General features: G+C 35.1%; 1 protein-coding gene across 2 annotated transcripts in view; it reads left to right on the plus strand.

Moving 5' to 3' along the window:
- The window catches only part of LOC150108339 (zinc finger protein 277-like), a 195,674-nt gene that overhangs the window by 161,893 nt on the left and 13,434 nt on the right, over window positions 1-20,347 (plus strand). The window contains exon 11 of one of the 2 annotated variants that reach the window (XM_090415747.1): window positions 3,771-3,926. In XM_090415747.1, the coding sequence (XP_090271873.1) occupies window positions 3,771-3,884 (114 nt within the window). In that variant the 3' untranslated portion in view covers window positions 3,885-3,926. The remainder of the gene's footprint in view (window positions 1-3,770; window positions 3,927-20,347) is intronic. The other variant, XM_090415746.1, reaches the window with a different exon arrangement.

The following is a 20,347-nucleotide window of genomic DNA, read 5'->3' on the forward strand; positions in this document are numbered from 1 at the left end:
ACACATGACTTGCTCACCATTTATCTTTATGACACTATTTATTTTATCTTTAGTTTCCTGAATGGCCTTTTCAATATATAAATTAAATAAAAGTGGTGAAAGTATACATCCTTGTCTTACTCCACTCTTGATATTTATTATTTTCTCCTTGTCATTGATTTTAATCCATCCATTTTGATTTTTGTAAATTTGATAAATTATTTTCCTATTCCTCAAATCTCTGCCGATATTAGTTAGACAATTTAGGAGTATTTGCTGGTCTACTTTATCAAATGCTTTCTCTAAATCAAGGAAGCAAAAATTAAGTATTTTGACTAAGATTTAATCTTCTCTCTATTATTGTTCTTAAACAGAGTATTGCCTCTCTTGTTCCTTTATTCTTTCTGAATCTAAATCGGTCTTCATCCAATAGACAATCTATTTTTGAATAAATTCTATTTTGAATAATTTTTAGCAGAATTTTGCTAACTGGGATTAAAGCTATTTTCTAAATTGGCTGCATTTGTTTGCATTATTCTTTTTGCAAACTTATGGTTGATTTCATAAACTCCTTTGGTATTTCTCCTCTATCATAGATTTGGGCTATTAATTGATAGAGTAAGGTTTTTGTCTCATCACCTAGATTTTGTAGCAGTTCTATAGGAATATTTTCTACACCTGGACTTTTTCCATTACTCATTTCAGACAGTGCTTTATCAAATTCTTCTCGCATTATTGGGGATCCTAGATTATCTTCATTTTGATTTTCTATGCTGATATCAACATCAAGTTTGTCGCCATTATAGAGATTTTCAAGATAATTCTTCCATTCCATTAATATATCCTCAGATTCTATTAGTAATTTTCCATTTTCATCTTTGATGGCATTGTTTTTGCTGTTCTTATTAAATTTGAAAGTCCGTTTGTTAATTTCTTTATAGGCTTTCTCTATGTTTTCTTTTTTAAATAATTCTTCTATGTTATTACACTGTTCTTCCAGGTATTCTTTTTTGGCTTGTCTACATTTTCTTGTAATTTGATTTTTAAGATAATTGTATTTGGCCTCATCTTCTTTAACAGCATTTTTATATTTTCTTCTTTCATCCATAAGGCCAAGTATTTCATCTGTTATCTAATGTTTTCTTTATTCTTTTTCTGCATTTTTCAATAATTGATTTGATGAATTTGTAATTAACTCTTTAATCATATTCCATTGATTTTCAATATTATTCTGACTATTTATGTTTTCTGGAATGTTATGATCAGTTGCCTCTTGGTATCCTCTCTTTACTTCTTTATTCTTTAATATTTCAAGGTTCCATCTTATTGGTTTGTATCTTTGGATTTGTTTCCTATGTTTCAGTTCTGTTTTCATTAAGACAAGGTTATGGTCACTACTGATGTTGGCACCTGGATAGCTTTTGCAATTTTTTCTTTGGTTTCTGTATCTTTTCTTGACCAATATATAATCTATTTGATATCTATTTGAATCCCCAGGTGCTTTCCAGGTGTATCGTCTTCTTTTTGGCGCTTGAAATAGTGTATTTGCTATAACTAACTGTTTTTGTGTACAAAATTCTATTAATTGCTTTCTCCTTTCATTCCTACATCCAAGACCAAATCTTCCTGAAACATTATCTTGCTCTCTTCTCCCACTATAGCATTCCAATCTCCCATTATTATTGTATTGCCTCTGTCTTTAAAGCTGCTCCAGATTTCTTCTATTTATTCATAAATTTCTTCATCGCTATGTTGTGATGTTGGCATGTAGACCATTATAATATTGAGGTTTACTGGTTCATTTTGAATGCTTATCACCATGATTCTGTCACTATAGTTAATTATTGTAGTGATTAACTTTCCAACTTTTTTTATGAAACATTATTGCAACACCTGACTCGCCCTTCTTTTGTCCTGAATATGTTATCCGAAATTCTCCACTCCAGAAATCGCCCTGTCCCTCCCATCTCATCTCACTAATGCCCAGAATGTCTATTTCAAGTCTTTCCATTTCTTTTTTCACATTTTCTATTTTACCTAGTTCTAGCAGTGTTCTTGCATTCCATATTCCAATATTCAGCTTATTTCTTGTCTTCATTTTTGAATAAGTACCAGGATTTCGTTGGCTGTCGACCTGAGAAGCCCGGTTACTTCTCCTGCCTGGCATGACTCCTTCAGTGAAGGCTCCATCGCCAATCTTGATTTCATTTTTAACTTCCATTGCTGCTTTTACTTGGGAATGTAATGTGGTGGTTTCCCCTTGCCTTCCACATTGCAGTATTGTAACATGTATGCTACAGGAGGTTAATACAAGTAGCGCTGCTGCCCACTACTATAACTATTAGTGGTTAGTTGAAAGAGGAGGAAACACCCCTAGCCCTCGAGTACTCTAATAGCTTCAGGGAGAATGGAGGACCTCCTCCTGAGGTTAGTAAGCAAGAAAAGAGACAGACAGAAAGTTTTAAGTAAAGAATCCTCATTAGGAAGAATGTTAGTATGAGGGTAGAAGCAGGAAGTGGAAGAGTTAGAGAAAAGTATGACCAAAAGCTTTGAAATAGATCATACTTAGCTCTGTGACCCCAGGTCCCAGACTTATCACTTATCAAATATAACAAAAGTTGGTTGATAGGCAAAAAAGGGAGGATATGATATAAACATTTAAATTATTTAAAGGATTTTATAGGATTGATGAAGGGTAAATGTCTCAGCACTTAGTTAGATGGAGCAGAACAAGAAGTCATCCCTGGAAGTTGGGCAAGAGTGGTTAGCAAGGGAGCGAGAGGACTAGATTTTTCACTTGGAGAGTGGTAAATAAATGGAATGGGCTGCTTGAGTCAGTTGAAAGTGCTTTGTCTGTTAATGGTTTCAAGAAGAGGTAAGATAGACATTGTGTTGATAGCTTGGGTCTCCCAAGATTAGTCTTAGGACTCCATGGAGGTGCCCATATAATAATAATAATATTTCCATAGACAATGTTTTGTTGAATTGGTCACCCATCATTCCTCCTCTTACTTCCAAGAATGTAACAACAAGCAGCCACTAGTCAACATCCATTTACTCTCAGTCTTCAAACTCACCAAAGCAACTTCCCTTCCTCCTCCTCTTTCATTTCATCCATCTTTATTCCTGTTTATGTTTAGGCCCAAGAATTTTACTCCTCTTTTATAGTTATTGGTCATGTCAAGAACCTGTAATAATATCTTTGCTGTATGCCCATGATACTATCACAGTATCATGGGCATCTTTCGATGGTACATTGTAGGAAATAGTTATGTAGTTGTAAACTGTTGGCCATATGAGTTTCTTGCAAGACATATATCAGTAGAATGATCAAAATGTAATGTTCATCTATCTTATAATAAAGATGACAATTCTGATAGATCTAAAAAGGACTGTTTTTATTAAAAAAAGTGATCATTATCCATGCGGTTGCAGATGGCAGTACTCTGCCATGACATAATACATTGAAAGTACTAACTGATGATGAAAAAAGCAATTATCAAAAGATGTTCTGATTCTATAAAAACTCTCTTTTGGAGAAATGAATAGTTACTCTTTATATCATAATACCAGACATCTGAAAAATATTATAATCAAAGGTGTGATTGAAAAGCAATTAAAGGTATATTTATTTATAAACATTGAAAGACTGGGATCTTTATTGTCTGATAATACAAACTTCAGTTTGCCTTAACTTGAAAAAAATATTATGTAGAATTGTCTATATGTTTTGTATGAAGCTTGCAATCTTCTTAGGCTCTGACATATATTGTGTTTTATAACTCTTTCAGGAAGCTCACAAGTTTGATTTTTTAGCTCTGAAGGAGAAATTTTCATTTGGATTTTATCAACAGATTAAGCTGGTGAATTTCATTCGAAGACAAGTAAGACAGGATTTTGCATAAAGATTCTGATATTAGTGGATAAGCACTGGTGGTACCACTGAGGTCAGTGGTTCTGCTCTTAAAATTGTTTAACTGTATTAAATAAAAAAAAAAAAAATAGCAGAAAGATCAAAAAATGTTCTTTAATATACTTAAGCTGTCCATGGTTTATTAATTAATATTATTTTATTTATTCTGTCATTGATTTTTAAACTAAAATTAGTAACAAGAGCATCAAACAAAATAATTTGTTAAAATTTCTATTTTATATTGTTTATTCCCATTACCATTTTCTCATTTTTTTCTTACATTTTTGGCTTGGTGTTGTCACAGCCAAGTATTTTAGCTTCTTTTAACCTACTTAATGTTCTGAATAAGATGATTAATCTGTTTTACATAGTACTTATGTCTATCAATTCAAGGAATACCAGTTGGTGCATACTGAATGGACCACATGATCATGAGCTCATAACTAAGTCATTGGTTTAATATCGATTTAATGATATTTTGATAATTAATTAGCAATTGCGCTATTCATGTGCATAACTAAGTGATTGAGTTTGTTTATTTATTTTTGATATATTTATACCATGTACAATGGATAAACTATGTTATTCATGATGCCAATGCGAACGAGAGTAATGGCAGCAAAGACATCAATCGCAGGGGGTTTGGCATGAGGGATTTTGTAAAATGTAGTGTGCGTGTACATGCTATGTATTCATTGCCAACAGGAAATGAATTATGGTATGAGAGTGGCAGTGGAGAGAGAGAGAGTGTTGTAGATGTTTTATGAGCTAGAAATGTGAGTGTCAGAAGTGAGAGAATGAAGTAGCAGATGTTAGTGCTGAAAGCCATGAAATCGAAAGTATTGGAGTGAATGGAGTTCCAGGTTTAAATTATGCTGAAAGAGAGTAATGAGGTGATTAAATGTAGTGTAATGTAGTAAGATAGCATATGCAAAAGTTGCAGTGGTGGAAGTTCAGAAGAATGTAAAAGACCTGAATAAACAAATAGCTCGCTTGGATTCTGCACTTGGTCATTCTCACACTCATCTGCTGTAGTCCTTCAGAGGACAAAGCATGAGATTGAAGACTTTGGGAATAGCAAAAGATTAGTCAAGCTGAGAACAGAAAAAAGCAAGAGGTCCAAAGCCAAAAGACAATTGTAAGAATAAAGGAGAGAAAGAACATAAACAGATAATTTTTATGGCTGTTCTATGATAAAGAGAGTACTTCACAAAAGCACAACAAAATATTGTTTCCTGGTGCAAAAATTAACAATATTAGTAATGCTATTTGAATGCAGAAAGGAAAGGTGAAAGAATGATTGTTTTGGCTGGAACCAATGACCTGAGAGGTGAGAAGTATTGTATGAGTTAGGAGGGAAATGAAGCAAGAAGAAGGTGGAGAGTGTTAGAGTCTGCTGCCATGCTATGATAGAGGCAAACTGTAAGGAGGGTAATGATAGCATAATGAATCAATATACAGATTATGCAGAAGGAATGATGTAGAGTTTGATGGATGTAAAGATTCATGCTATGCTGATGGACTTCATTTAAATGGTTTCAGAGTTAGATATCTAGAGAGAACTTTGTTCACTGAGAGTGTGGAAGTGCAAAGTCGGGAAAACTAAAGAAATTAGGACAAATGCAGACTGTGTGTGTGTGCACACAGGCACGCATGAAGCAGATGAGTGTGAGAGTGACCAAGTGCAGAATCTAGTCTGTCAAGCAGAAATATTGAATAGGGTAGTTAATTCAGGAAGTAAATGCATTTGAGAGCCTACAGGGACACTGCAGTTTCTATATACTGATACCAGAAGTATCAGGAACAAAGGAAGGAGTTTTTGGCATTGGTTAGTGCAACCTCACCAAATGTTATAGGCATTAGCGAGACTTGGCTAATAGCAGATGATGTAATATCCTTATCCTATAGGGATAGAATATGATGGATTTAGTATTTTCAGGGTGGATAGAGTAGATAGTGGGTACTGCTGATGAATTGCAACCAACAAGATAGGAGTCAATCATGCAGATGGCAGTTCTTTTGAGTCAATCTGGTGTCATATTGAGGCCAATAGGACAAAATATAAAATTGGTTGCTGCTATAGACCAGGGGTGCCAGAGATGATGTAGAAGACATGCATCAGCAAATTAGTACAATGAATGCAAGTCAAGTAATTATTATGGGGGATATCAACTTCAAAGACGTATATTGGAAGGAGGAAAGATCACATGGCAGGAAGGAAATGGAATTTATGCACTTACTGAGAGATAATTACTTTAAGCAGAATGTGATGGAGGGGACTCTGAGTACAAGAGTGATGGTTCTATAACAAGATCCATCACTTGGGGAAAGTATCAGAAGGATACTTCCCAATTGGAGGGAAAGTAGCCACTAACTTTCTCTCCGATTGGGGAAAAGTAATCATGTGGTCTTCACTTGGGAGGTAGCAAAATGTGGAAATTCCAGTTAAAAAGGAGTATATATATGGAACTACAAGGCAGGTGGTGGTGATGATGATGATATACTTAGGAGGTAGCTTGAAGTGATACCATGGTGCGAAGATGGGATATTCACAGTGCATGGGGGAGTAGTCAAGAGGTATATGGAGGAAACAATATCATGCTATATACCCAAGGTTTGGAGGGTAAATCAGGTAGGAATTAGATGGAGGAATAGTGTCATAAGCATGAGCTTAACAACAAAACTCCCCAACGAAGAAAATGTTGTGGAGTGTGTATATATAAGGAGAAAGGTGACCAGCTAACTGATGAACAGTACAAGGATCAGGCAAGAAAAGTGACCAGCAGTAAGGAAGGCAAAATCAGATTATGAGAAGAAATTAGCTGAACAGGTGAAAGAAAATCCCAAAGAGTTTTTTTGTTATGTGGCAAGTAAGAGGAAAAATTACTATGGAAGGATATCTTTGATGAGTGCAGGTGGTAGAGAGGTTCACTCAGCAGCTCAACAAAATTGTTGAGCTGCTGAGTGAACCCTTTGCAAATGTATATCATGCAAGTGAAGATATTATAAATTAAAGATGCTAAGAAATTCTATTCTTGCTTTAATCCTTTATCCAAGCATATGCAAACAAAGTTTGCATGTGAAGGATCTTCACGACTGGACTACTTGCATGTAAAGGCTAATGCCTTCACATCGGTGGTTATGAGAAAATGTGGTGTAATGTGGAGGTTGAAAGGAAGACATATTTAGTTGGATGTTACTATAGGCTCAGAAATGTGGAGGGTGGTGATGAAGAAATATATAAACATCTCTTGGATTAGTGAACAAAGGAAGGTTAATTATTATAGTTGATTTTAATTATAGCAGTATAGATTGGAATTGAAGAGATAGCATTTGGGAATAAGGAAAAAAATTTCTCAAGTTGTTGAGCGGCAACTATCTCAGCCAGCATGTAAAGAAGGGCACACAAAGAAAGACCAAGAGTTTTAGATCTGATCATTTCATCAGAGGATGTAATTGTGAGTTAGGTTTCACACTTTCCTCCAATTGGTGAGAGTGATCACCTGGGTTGTGGCCAGCCATATGCAGACTTTTGTGAGGAAAGGATATATGTGAAATTATAAGGCTGGTGATTATGAGACACTTAATCTTAGGAGACAAATTGGAGCTATAGCATGGAACAAGGAGTTGAGCAGTAAAGAAATAAATGCTGCTTGGGAACTGACAAAGAAATACATAACAGCATCAATGTGTGAATGTATTCCAAAGGCCAGAAGACTGAATAAGATAGGGTAAAATGGATGAATGAGGAGAATGTGTGAAATCTGGAAGAAGAAGGTACTTTGGAGGCAGTACAAGATGAATAACGGTAATAATCAGTTACATGAAGAGTATAAATAACAAATATAAATAACAGAGCATGACTCAGTTAGTAAGGAAAACAAAAGTGCAGTATGAGCAGAAGTTGGCAAATCATGCAAAAGAAAACCCCAGAGAGTTTTTTAGATATGTGGCAAGTAGAACGAAGAATGATCATGATAAGATGATGAAAATGGTAGAATGGTAACTGCTGCAGAAAACATTATTGAGGTATTCAGTAATCAATTTATAAGGATATTTCATCCTAATCAGGATGGAATCATGAAGAACTTAAATTTAAACAACATAGGAGAGGATAGCTTAATTGTAAGCAGGAGGTATTTAAGGAAATAAATAACCTTGATATCAATAAGGCAATACAGTTTGATGACATATTACGATGCATCTTAAGGGAATGTTCCAGGGAATTGGCAGTAGCATTGGCATGCCTGTTTAATAAAAGTCTTACAACAGCACATGTTCTGAGAGAGAATGGAAGGAGGGTACAATTGTTCCACTTCATAAAGGTGGTAATAAGACTGTAGCTTCAAATTATTGGCCAATCTATATATTTGGAGTTGAACTGGAGAGATTGGTAAGAAGTAGGATACAGAAATGATAACTGCAGTATTCTCTGTGGTTATCAGCATGGGTTTGTTAAAGGGAGATCATGTTTTACTAACTTATGTACTATAACAAGGTGACAAATACCTTAGACAGGGGAGATGCATATCCAGTGGTGTAGTTGGATTTTGAAAAAAACTTTTGATACTCTGCCACACGACAAACTGTTAAATAATTTGAGACAGGTAGGATTGGATAACAAATTTCTGAGTAGGATCAGTGACTGGCTGTCAGATAGGTATCAGAGAGTTGCATATGGGGTGTGCAGTGTCTTGAAGGAGGAAGATCACTAGTGGTGTACTGCAGGGGTCAGTTTTGGGACCATGTTATTCAATTTGTAAGTTAATGATATTGGGATAGGTTTAGCTAATGATTTGAAGCTGTTTGCAGATGATGCAAAATTGGGGACAGCAATGCAGAGTCAAGCAGATGATATGGCCTTCATTCAAGGACTTGAATAGACTGCATGAATCGGCAGGTAAGTGGAACTGTCGGTTCAATGTTGCAAAGTGTAAAGTTTTGAGATTTGGTAAGCAACGATGGGATTCGAAATATACACTTAGTGAGGAAACTTAAAAGGAAGTAGAGGAGATGAGAGATCTTGGAATAATGGTGGACAAGGACCTGAAATTTAGGGGACACATTTCACAAGTTGTTAAGATGTCACATCAGATAATGGCAATGATGCATAGGACTCTGATATGCAGAAATAGAGGGGTTGTGATAAGGCTTTGATTAGACTTCATATGGATTATTGTGCACAGATTTGGTCACCAGGTTTTCATAGTGATGAGGACATGTTGGAAAGGGTCCAGAGAAGATTCACAAAGGTGGTCAGTGGTGTTTGGAATGTTGAGTACGAGGACAGATTGAGAGAATGTAAATTGCAAAGCCTCATGAATAGTAGGAAGTGAGGGGGGGGGTATGATTGAGACATATAAACTAGTCAGTTATCGGGTTGACCTGGAAGACATTTTTCACAGAAATGGGAGGGGGAGGTAGAACGAGAGGCCATAGCTGGAAACTGTATAAAGAAGGTGTGAGGAGAAAGGTTCTTCACATGGAGAGTAGTTGGTGAGCAGAATGCATCGCCTGAGTGTGTTGTGAATGTAGACACATTGAATCAGTTTAAGGCATGGTTGGATGAGCATTGCACGCAATAGTATGTACCTCCAACTCAGATAATAATAATAATCAGTTGCCTTAGTGTCACATAATGCAGAACATACATCCTTTTGGACATGTGTAATGCTATGCATTATGGGAAGTTCCACTATTGTTCGCCTACCGATTAGAGACCCTTCAACACTTCTGCGCATGTCCCAAAAAGGAGAATCCATTCCGATAATAGGGTAATCAATCCATCTTCTGGAATGAGTTTGTTTATTATTACAGGTCGGAAAATTTAGCTTTTCTTTTACGCACATTATAGTTTTTAAAATGTAACTATTTTGCTTGTATAACAGTTGAAAAATGTACGTAGAGTATTAAGAAAATTAAAAAAGAGGTATAGCATAAAACAAAAATTTAACGAAATTTATTTTTAAGAAAGTTTTCTATAAAATAAAAATAATTATACAGAAAAACAGAATTTTTTTTTCAAATGAACTTAAATATTCTAAACTTACAGCTGAGAGAACTGAGACACTTTAATCTCCTAAACCGATTAATTATTTATGACTTGTTGTGACTCTTTTAACAAACCCATGCAAAAAAAAAAAAAAGGCTGGAAAAAAATACCATTATCAAATCCTTTTAATCTTCATAGTCATCTCAATCGGTGTCTGAATCGCCATCACTTTCACTTAAACTGATCACCAAAGGTTCGCATAATTCTTCGATAATTTCGTCATGACATGAGAGCAATATTTTCCCCAGTTTTGAACTGTAATACTTTCAATTGCCTGTTCTGAAAGCTTAAAAAGTTTCGACATGTCAATATCCCCTGTTACGTTGCAATAGCGAATGAAACTTTTCACTTCTGCCCAAACGTACTCACTCAATAGCATTAAAACAAAATCCGATTTCATGAAGTATTTTCCTTAAAGTTTCTCTTTTCCAAGGAAAATTAATTTTTTCTTTAAGCATAGGAATCAATTTCGGAACAGTTGGCACTCTTTTCTCGACCACATAAAATTCGTGAATAGTTCTTCTTATAATATCTACATCAAAATCATTCAAAGCTACGGTTTCGATGGTTTTCTTTCTCTTGCGCGTTTTTTTTTTTTAGGAGATTTAAATTTTGGCTTACCTTCACCTTTTGATTCCCTACGAATTCTTTTAATAGTCGACCCCGATACGCCTGCAATTGCACTTGCACGTTTTATGACTTGAGAAAGTGGAACAAGGAGACTGTCTTTTAACGATCCTTTTTCGCAGAATGTCAGCACATTATTCAATATTCTTTTGCAAGAGCTACTGAAACGTTGAACAACAGAACTTGTTGACTGTACTGGATCCATCATACAAATTAATAATAAAATAATAATGCAAAAAAAGCGACAACAAAAATCAAGCTACTACTAGTACAGCAACAGACAAGAAAGCACGTGATTTGGCATGTTGGCGACCAATTCGTACATCCTTCATTTCTTTCTCCCCTTCAGCATGAATCGACTATTCTTGGCGAAACGCCAAGCAGAGACCTACAAACGGTGGGCGAACTATACCTAGACCGATTTTGACCTTCATTATGGTATGTTAAAGTGCCAGTGTACCTCTCCAAAAAACTCTGAGTTATCTGCAAGATCACTCTAAATCTCTCTTTTTTGTGATCCCCACTCACAAAGCAAAAAATGTAATTCTTGCATCCTGTCTAACCACTCTCCGCTTTCAACGAATGATCCTTTTTTTTTTCCTCCTCTTCTCCTATCTACTGAAAATTTTTCCTATAATTCTTCCTCATTCTTTAGTAATGTGTACACACACACACACACACACACACACACACACACACACACACACACACACACACATATCAAAGCACATCTTTTCCTCCAAATTTGCATTTCACCTTAGTTTATAGCTGCAAATAGATGTAAATGCTTGTAAAGCCACATTCTCAAGCACTTTAAATGTTTGAATTGCTTGACAATTTGCCTAAGCCCTAAACTGAGTCTGAAGTAGCTAACTTTCACTGTTTGAAGGAAAATGAATGTTTACTGAAGAAAACATGGTGTTCTGTTTGTCTGTCTCAAACATATCATAGTAAAGGCATTGAATAAAAAAATGAAAGTACAATATTCGTACAACATTCACTTTAATTTACTTCTCACATCCATGCATTCACGAAATACCGCATAATAAATTACTTTTTATAGTTTTTATTAAGCATTTGCGATATAGTATGAGCATTAGCAGAGGAAGGTATACTGCTATGTTGTATTAAAGAAATCCAGTAATAGGATCGTTAAAGCAGCAGTCGAAACTTCATGAAATAAAGAAGTAGAATTAAATTTGGCTCACCCAACTTGAAGTGAAATGCTATCTGAGGAGAACAGTCTATCATTCTGGTAGATTGTTCTCTCAACAGTTTTGCTATTTTTATCACATATAGGCTATCATAAGTGCCACAAAGTAAAGAGAAACTTTTTCATTCTGATTTGAAGTAGTATGAAGTTTTTTTTTGTTTTTTTTTTAATTGTGACTATTGTCTTGATTTGTCAAATTATGTATTAACCTTCTGAGATTCTGTGGGAGGATTTTTAAGCATTGACTGTATTCTTTATATTGAGATAATCTTGTGGATGAGAGTTGTGAAATATTTGAGCTTCTTTTTCATTATGTATGGCTTGTAATGTACTATATAGAGCCTCCATAGCTCATTTGATGTAGACAAAGCCCTTTGGTTGCAAAGCCCTGGGTTTGATTCCCATCTATGATGCGAGGAACCGTCATCTGGTCTCTTCAACTAAAGGTGAATTAGCCAGTCTCGTATGGAAGTAGAGGGTTTTTTCATCTAGAAACTCAGGTTTTTGGTCCCTCATAATAGGCAAACTGGCCCCATGAACACATGGATTTACAGTCATAAAATATATATACCTAATCCCTTATTAGGAGGACCCCCCCCTCCAAATGGATAGGGGAGAAAGAGGGGAACCCATATGAATAAATAAATAAATAAATATACTATATATGACACTTAGATAAACCAGCTCAGTGGCTGAGTGTACAGCATCTTCACTCTCCAACTTACAGACCATGGGTCCAAGTTCCATTATTATCACTCTGAATGTCTAAAATGGTAGAAATGATTTTCATCATCTAGTGAGATGTCACACTGTTTATTGAAAACTATGAAACAGCTTGAAATAGTTCCATCTTTGATCTTAAGCAGGGTTCCTGGATTATCTAACTCTTACCCCATCCATGATATTAAATACGCTATAGGTTTCCAACCTATGAGTGTGGGACCGATGTGGGAAGGGATGATAATAGTAGCTTAATTAATTATGAGAAGAGTTCTTTAGTTTTTTCCAGTAAAGTTCCAAATGTGTGATAACTAGTATCATGGGTGAATTACATAAAGTGAGACTTTATTGATATATCTTTTGAATGCTTGCAGGCTGTAGTATAATATGTTGCTGAAGAAAGCTTTTTGCATAGACAGGGATAAAAAGGATGAATGAAAAAATGGAGCAGTGTTAAGGTGCTGAGGTATGATAAAATGGGTAATGAATGAATACTGCACAAGTTTTCACATATTTTGAGAAGAATGGCAGAATTTTAGATATCGATGTTGATACAGAACATTGCCCATGCAGAGGGAGATATTGCACACCATCTACATGGCAGAGCAGCAATTATATCAGTAGCCAGTCAATAAACCATTCAAATGTTCTGTTAAGCAAAAGATCAAGGATTAAAGGGATTTTGAGGTCACTTCTTGCAAGTATTCATGTTTGGATGGATCTGGAATTTGTAAAAAGGATGTTCAGTTGTTCAAGTGAGAAGTAATGTCTGGAACATAGAAAAATCTGTTTTTACATGCCTTGAGGGTATATAGATGTGGTTTTATACACCAGAAACTGGTCGAAGTCATCATTGTTCCTGGAAGGTCCTTCTTCACTGGAATTAAAAAGATTAAGTGCAGTGGATATTGTTTATGAAAATGAAGAATTGAGTTTTGGAGATATTGAAGTTGATTTACAAGATTATTTGTGTCCCATTAAAGAATAATATGTAATTAGCATTTATGCAAATTATTATAGATGTTCTTCAGTTTTATTCATTTCCACAGATAATTCCATGCAGTCAGTGAAAGGAGATCACTGATGTACAGTAGAAGAAGAATGAACAAAGAACAGTACTCTGTAAGAAGCTAAGAGAATAAAAATTTACATATCAGACACTGATACTAGTACCTATACAACCATCAAATACGATCTGGTGAGTCACATCTTCACTATCATAACTAGCATGGATATTAATTCTGCCCTATTTTCCTTCACAGCCACAATTTATGTTTTTCCACAAAAATGCATGATGTAGCCCAGTAGTGGAAGACATAGCTAACCTGAGTTATTTTCTAACCATTAGACCTGTTACAACGTTTAAAGAATTGGTAGACCATAGTTATCATTTTCAGTTACTCTGGGAAATGCACAAAAAGGCATCATGTAGGCTAGCAGGGAAAGACATATATTTTCTAGCCATTTGAATAGTTACAATACTTAAAGAACAATGTTGTGGAAAAAATTCAAAGACTATGTTCTTGATAGAAATGATTTATTAGTACTTTGAGGTCACTTCTTGCAAGTATTCATGTTTGGACGGATCTGGAATTTGTAAAAAGGATGTTCAGTTGTTCAAATGAGAAGTAATGCCTGGAGCATAGAAAAAATCTGTTTTTACATGCCTTGAGGGGTATATAGATGTGGTTTTATATACCAGAAACTGGTTGAAGTCATCATTGTTCCTGGAAGGCCCTTCTTCACTGGAATTAAAAAGATTAAGTGCAGTGAATATTGTCACAACTTTTGTTCAGGATAATTCATATGACAGACTACCTACAAAATTAAGGCATGACAACAGACTGACTCCTTCACTACCTTACCCCCTCCACACACACACACCAAATCTGACCTTTGTGTCTGACTTTCATGTGGAAAAAACATTTAAAACTGTCATTCCTTGGTTTCACTTCTATATGCAAGGTTTGACTTATAAACATTGACAGCATGTTTATTATTTGGCTGCTCTGAACTTAGAACTTGGGTAGTTTTAAGGTCAAAGGTCTAAACTCATTCACAAAGACATAATGCATGTTTCCAGTCGTCAATTCCTGATATACATCTTCAGGGGGGTGTACAGGATAATTATGATAGTACTACATGAAAAAAGTTACACCATTACTAACTTCCAATCAACAATATTCTTCCAAATTAATCTGTTATCTGTCAAGATTCCAATATTATCAGATCTTATATTTCTGTCTTTTAAGGTGCTTTTTACTGTATCAATCCATCTATATCTGTGATGTAGATAGATTGGTCTGTAGATGGAAAATGACTTCTGGGTCATTTTCCTGCCAATCTAATCTGACAAAGAACACTTGTTTTGCTAATCTTTCCTCTCCCATTCTGTTTAAGTGACTATACCACCTGAATTAGCTCTACTAACACATTCTGAATGCTAACAATGGCAAGTTCAAGAACAAACCCAAGTATTTTTCCTCGTATCCTGATTTTTAATGTGATACTGCCATTGATGCCATCTGCGATCCATATAGATAATGAATAACAGCAGAGATAATGTGCATCCTTGTAGCACACCTGATGTTATCTCAAACCATCTTCATGTATCTCCTTCAATTCTAACTGCTGACTTACAGCTTAAATAGAGACAATGTATTTCTTGATATAATGTCACATTTACACCATTTAACTCTAGCATTAAGAGCTTTCCTCTTGGCACCTTGTCACATGCCTTTTCCACATCAACAAAACAAATACAAATCTTTGTTATGTTCCCAAGATTTCTCAACTTCCTTTTCTCAATTTTTCTTAGTCATTTTTCAAGTATACTTGAATAAATCTTACTAGGAATACTCAGAAATATCTGTGTAATTCTCATATTCAGTTCTATTCCCTTTTTATAGATGGGTACTATGAGAGCTCTGCTCCAATCACCTGGAATTCAACCTCTGACCAGGCCTTCTGAATTATGCAATGCAGCTACTGTAAAACTTTTATACCTTCATATTTGAGCATTTCTGGCTAAATTTAATCTACTCCAGCTGCCTTTCAACATTTCAGGTTTTTGATGACTTTTTTTCCTACCTTATGTATGGATATGTATTCCTGACTGCATTCCTGTTGAGAGTTTTCTACCATCATGCTGACACTGCTTGTTTCATTTAGCAGTCTTTCAAAGTAATTACTCCAGACATCTGTAATATCTTTATCTTCAGTTTTCATATCACATTTATCATCTACAATTCCTTTTACAGTACTTTTTCCTCCATTTCTAAGCTTTTCCAATAGCCTCCAAAATATTTTGCCACCTTTCTGTTCATTATGTTCATATGGTACTTTTTACAGTTCTTCTGCAAGTTCAGTTTCATTTCCATTGAAACTTCTATTGATGGTTCCTATCTTCAGTTCTTATGAGATAGGGTTTGTTCTTCTTCTTCTAGATGTTGAGTTTGTTCCAGTAGCTGACTTTTTAATGTTTTCCTTGGTTTCCTGATGAAAACAGCAGGGGCCTTATTTAATCAGATGGCATCCCAGCCAGTGTGAAATCTCACCATCATATGTATCTGTGATTTAAGCCAATAGAGAGTACAATTTGTACTCTCTATTGGCTTTAATTCCAAACTGATCCTCATTTGTTCAGTACCAAAGAGATACCTATTAACTGTGTGCACCATGTGAAGTGAGGATTGGACATTAGGTTAAAAGTCCCAGTTGATTTCTTAAAGGTGATGTGGAGGTCTCCTCCTAATTATTTGGCTTTGATTCTTAAGTGAACCTGTCTCTGATAATAAAAAATAATAATAAAAACAAATTCTTAACATAACAATACTCTTTTTTTTTTAAGTTTTTTAGAAATAGAAAAGAATCATATGTAAAGCATCTCTGATTTTAAGGATGCATGTACTTGCTTGGTTTATGTTATGTTCCAACATAAACACATTGTATAATTTCTGACAGAGGAAAGAAAAGGTCAATAAGAAATGTCTTACTATGTTATTGCTAACAAGTGACATCTAAACACTGGTTCAGGGAATTTGAAATAGGAAGTTGTTATCATTTTCTTTTGAGAAGAATGAAAATTAGCATCACACTGAAAAGAAATATATGTAATAAGAGTTGTAAAAAGAATCACAATTAAAAAGCTTTCTGAGATGAACTGTAGACTGAAATATACAAACTTTACTGAAGAAAACTTGCTAGTTAGAAAACAAGAACTGAACCTTGGAGCTTCCAGGTCAGTCTGAAGTAAACACCAACTGATTCAGTGAGGGAGGCACATGTTATGAGGTTTGCATGAATATAAAAATCCAAATCATGGCACAAGAAAAGACAGTCCTGGAAAAGAAATTATGTCAAAATTCATGACCAGTAAGTTGAAAGCTAAGAAAGTGTCCTCAAAGTTAAGAATGCTAAGTGTGTACAAAATAGCTAAACAAAAGTCAGAGCACTTTGGTAAGAATTGTCGTTGTTGTTGTTATGTTCCATCAAGTTGTTTTCGACTCCTGGTGATTCCATGAACATACACCCTTAATTCAGATCTGTCCCTGGCCATATCTTACAGAATTTCCAAGCGCATTCCAGTTGCTTCTTTAACTCCATCCACTCATCTAATTTTTGGTCTTCCTCTTCTCCTGCTTCCATCAACTTTAGCAAGCATTGTCGTCCTCTCCAGACTGTCATTTGTTTGCATAATATGTCCGAAGTATGACAATTTTTGCTTGATGATCATAGCTTCAAGGGAGAAATCTGGCTTTATTCTGTCTATCACTGATTTATTGGTTTGCTTTGCAGTCCATGGTATTCTTAGTAAGCGTCTCCAAACCCATAATTCAAATGCATCTATCTTCCTCCTTTCACTCTTTCTCAGGGTTCAACTTTCACATCCATACAGTACCACAGGGAATACCATTGCTTTCACGTTAATAAATTTAGCTTAATCCTTTATCCAAGTGTGAGCAAACAAAGTTTGTGCCTGAAAGTATCTTCAGGACTGGGGTAAGGTGGTACAACATCGGGAAACTCGTTGCAAAGGTGGAGCAAGCTAACATCACTCCTATCTCAGTATCTCCCATAATGCAAAACACATCTTCTTGTGGATATGTCTAATGTTATGCATTAAGGTTTTTAATAATGTTAATTTTATGTTAACATTTTATGTTAACAAATAATTTTATGTTAATATTATGTTAACATTAAAAAATTCTATTAATAATGTTATGCAATGTTATGGATTATTTATTATAGTCTAACCAAGTGAAAAATAAACTTTCAACATCTTTCTCTAAATCCAGAGTAATTTATTAAAAAGGTGGCACACCATTTGGCAACTCCTATAGATAGAGATGACCTTGCTAATGCTTCTGCCTGGTATCTCCACTTGGGCCTGGCTCCCACTGAAGAGACCTCAATAAAGGTCGAAACTAGTCTGGGTAATGGCCCTTCCCTTAATGCATACCATTAGATATATCTGCAAGGAGATATGTTTTGCATTATGGGAGATACTGAGATAGGAGTGTTGGTGGCTTGCTCCACCTTTGCAAGGAGTGCCCTGGTGTTGTACCACCTTACCCCAGTCCTGAAGATACTTTCAGGCACAAACTTTGTTTGCTTACACTTGGATAAAGGATTAAACTAAATTTATTATAGTCTATCCAAGTGAAAAATAAACTTTCAACATCTTTCTCTAAATCCAGAGTAATTTATTAAAAAAGTGGCACACCGTTTGGCAACTCCTATAGCTAGAGATGACCTCGCTATTGCTTCTGCCTGGTATCGCCACTTGGACTTGGCTCCAACTGAAGAGACCTCAATAAAGGTCAAAACTAGTCTGGGTAGTGGCCCTTCCCTTAATGCATAACATTAGACATATCCGCAAGGAGATGTGTTTTGCATTACGGGAGATACTGAGATAGGAGTGATGTTAGCTTACTCCACCTTTGCAACGAGTTGCCTGGTGTTGTATCACCTTACCCCAGTCCTGAAGATACTTTCAGGCACAAACTTTGTTTGTTCACACTTGGATAAAGGATTAAACTAAATTTATTATAGTCTAACCAAGTGAAAAATAAACTTTCAACATTGCTTTCATGATTCTGATTTTTGTTGTGAGACTAATATCTTTAACTTTAAAGATCTTGCTTAAATTTGTCATTGCTTTCTTTCCAAGTAATAATCTTCTTCAGTACAATAACCATCTTGATCAATTCAGGATCCTAGGAGCACAAAATTATTAACTGCTTCCATTTTCTCTCCACTACTTCAAAATCATTAAGTTCACATGTTGCCATAACTTTTGTCTTTTTGAGGTTAAGTTTAAGACCATATTTAGCACTTTCTTCTTTAATTTTCATAGTAAGTTCCTCCAAATTTTTTTACATTCTGCTAGCAAAGTGGTATCATCTGCATACCTCAAATTGGTAAGAATACAGAAGATAAATATCAGGAAGGTGGCTAATTCTGAAGGTGGCTAATTCTGAAGCCTGTTGAAAGCTTAGAAATGGAGGAAATAGTACTAAAAAATGAATTGGAGATGACAGAGGTGATATAAAAACTGAAGATATTGTAAACATCTGAAAAAATAAATTTGAAAAATAATTAAGTGTATTAGAGAGTGATAGAAAAGTGGTAGAAATTATTCAAAATGATTGCAAACAGGGATACATATCAGTACTTGAGGTAGAAAAAGCCATCATAAATCAGAAGTGTGGAAAGGCAGCAGGATTAGATAGTATTCAACCGGAAATGCTCAAGGTATAAAGGTTTTGCTACACTGCATAATTTAGAAGGTCAAATTCCAGATGACTGGACTACAGCTGTCATGGTATCTATCTATGAAAAAAGGAAAATAAATTGCATACAAGAATTATATAAGACTTTTTCTGCTGAGTGTTTCTCTACTGGATTTAGGACTTGTTAATTGTCCTATCAAAATTTCTCTTTAAGACAAACAGTTGAGAAATCATGGGAACATCATAACAATACTCTCTCTCCCTTTAAGTTTTTTAGAAATGGAAAAGAATCATGTGTAAAACATCTGATTTTAAGGATGCATGTACCTCAACTGTTTTATTCATTTATATGGATCAAATTATGAAGGAAAGTGACACTGAACCACATATCAAAATTGGAGATGTTAAACTCAGCCATTATGTAAATACTGTTATACTTCTAAATGAATCCACTACAGATTCTCAGGACTCTTCAACTGAACTGAATAACTGCTATAAAAATTTGTTATGAAAAAAAAAATAAAGCCAAAAACTACGAAAATAGGCATTAACATGGAAACTATTAACTGCACCTTCTCAATAGTAAAATTATGAAAGAATTAAAATATGAATTATTATGTGCAATTTTCAATGTAGATTTCAATTAAATATGGAAATAATAAGAGAGTAAGCAAAAGTGGTGTAGCTGTGGCCAGCCAGTTGAATAAATTTGTATGGAATAAGAGAAAAATTAATCCAAACAACTAGCAGTAGTACAAGCCATTTTCAAGCCGATTTTAACTTGTGAATCTGAATACTGGGTTAGAAAAAAAATTTTTGATCAAAAACTCTACAGAGACCACAGATATCAGCATTCTGAGAAAAATCAGCAGTGAACAGATGGCATTAAGCGCCTCCGTAGCGCAATTGGAATAATGACGGTACATTCACCCTTCGGTTGGAAAAGGCTTAAGTTCGATTCTCGTCATGACTGGAGGAATCTTTATATGGGCATTTTCAATCGAAGGTGAGTTAGCCAATCTCATACGGAGGTAGCATGGTTTTTTTCTCCCAGAAACTCCGGTTTTTCATCCCACATACAGACAAAAAAATACTAGCTGTGGTGGTGA

Source organism: Typopeltis vanoorti, chromosome 3 (assembly GCF_054136105.1).
Source record: "Typopeltis vanoorti isolate ZY-2024b chromosome 3, IOZ_Tvanoo_1.0, whole genome shotgun sequence".
NCBI classification, from domain to species: domain Eukaryota; kingdom Metazoa; phylum Arthropoda; class Arachnida; order Uropygi; family Thelyphonidae; genus Typopeltis; species Typopeltis vanoorti.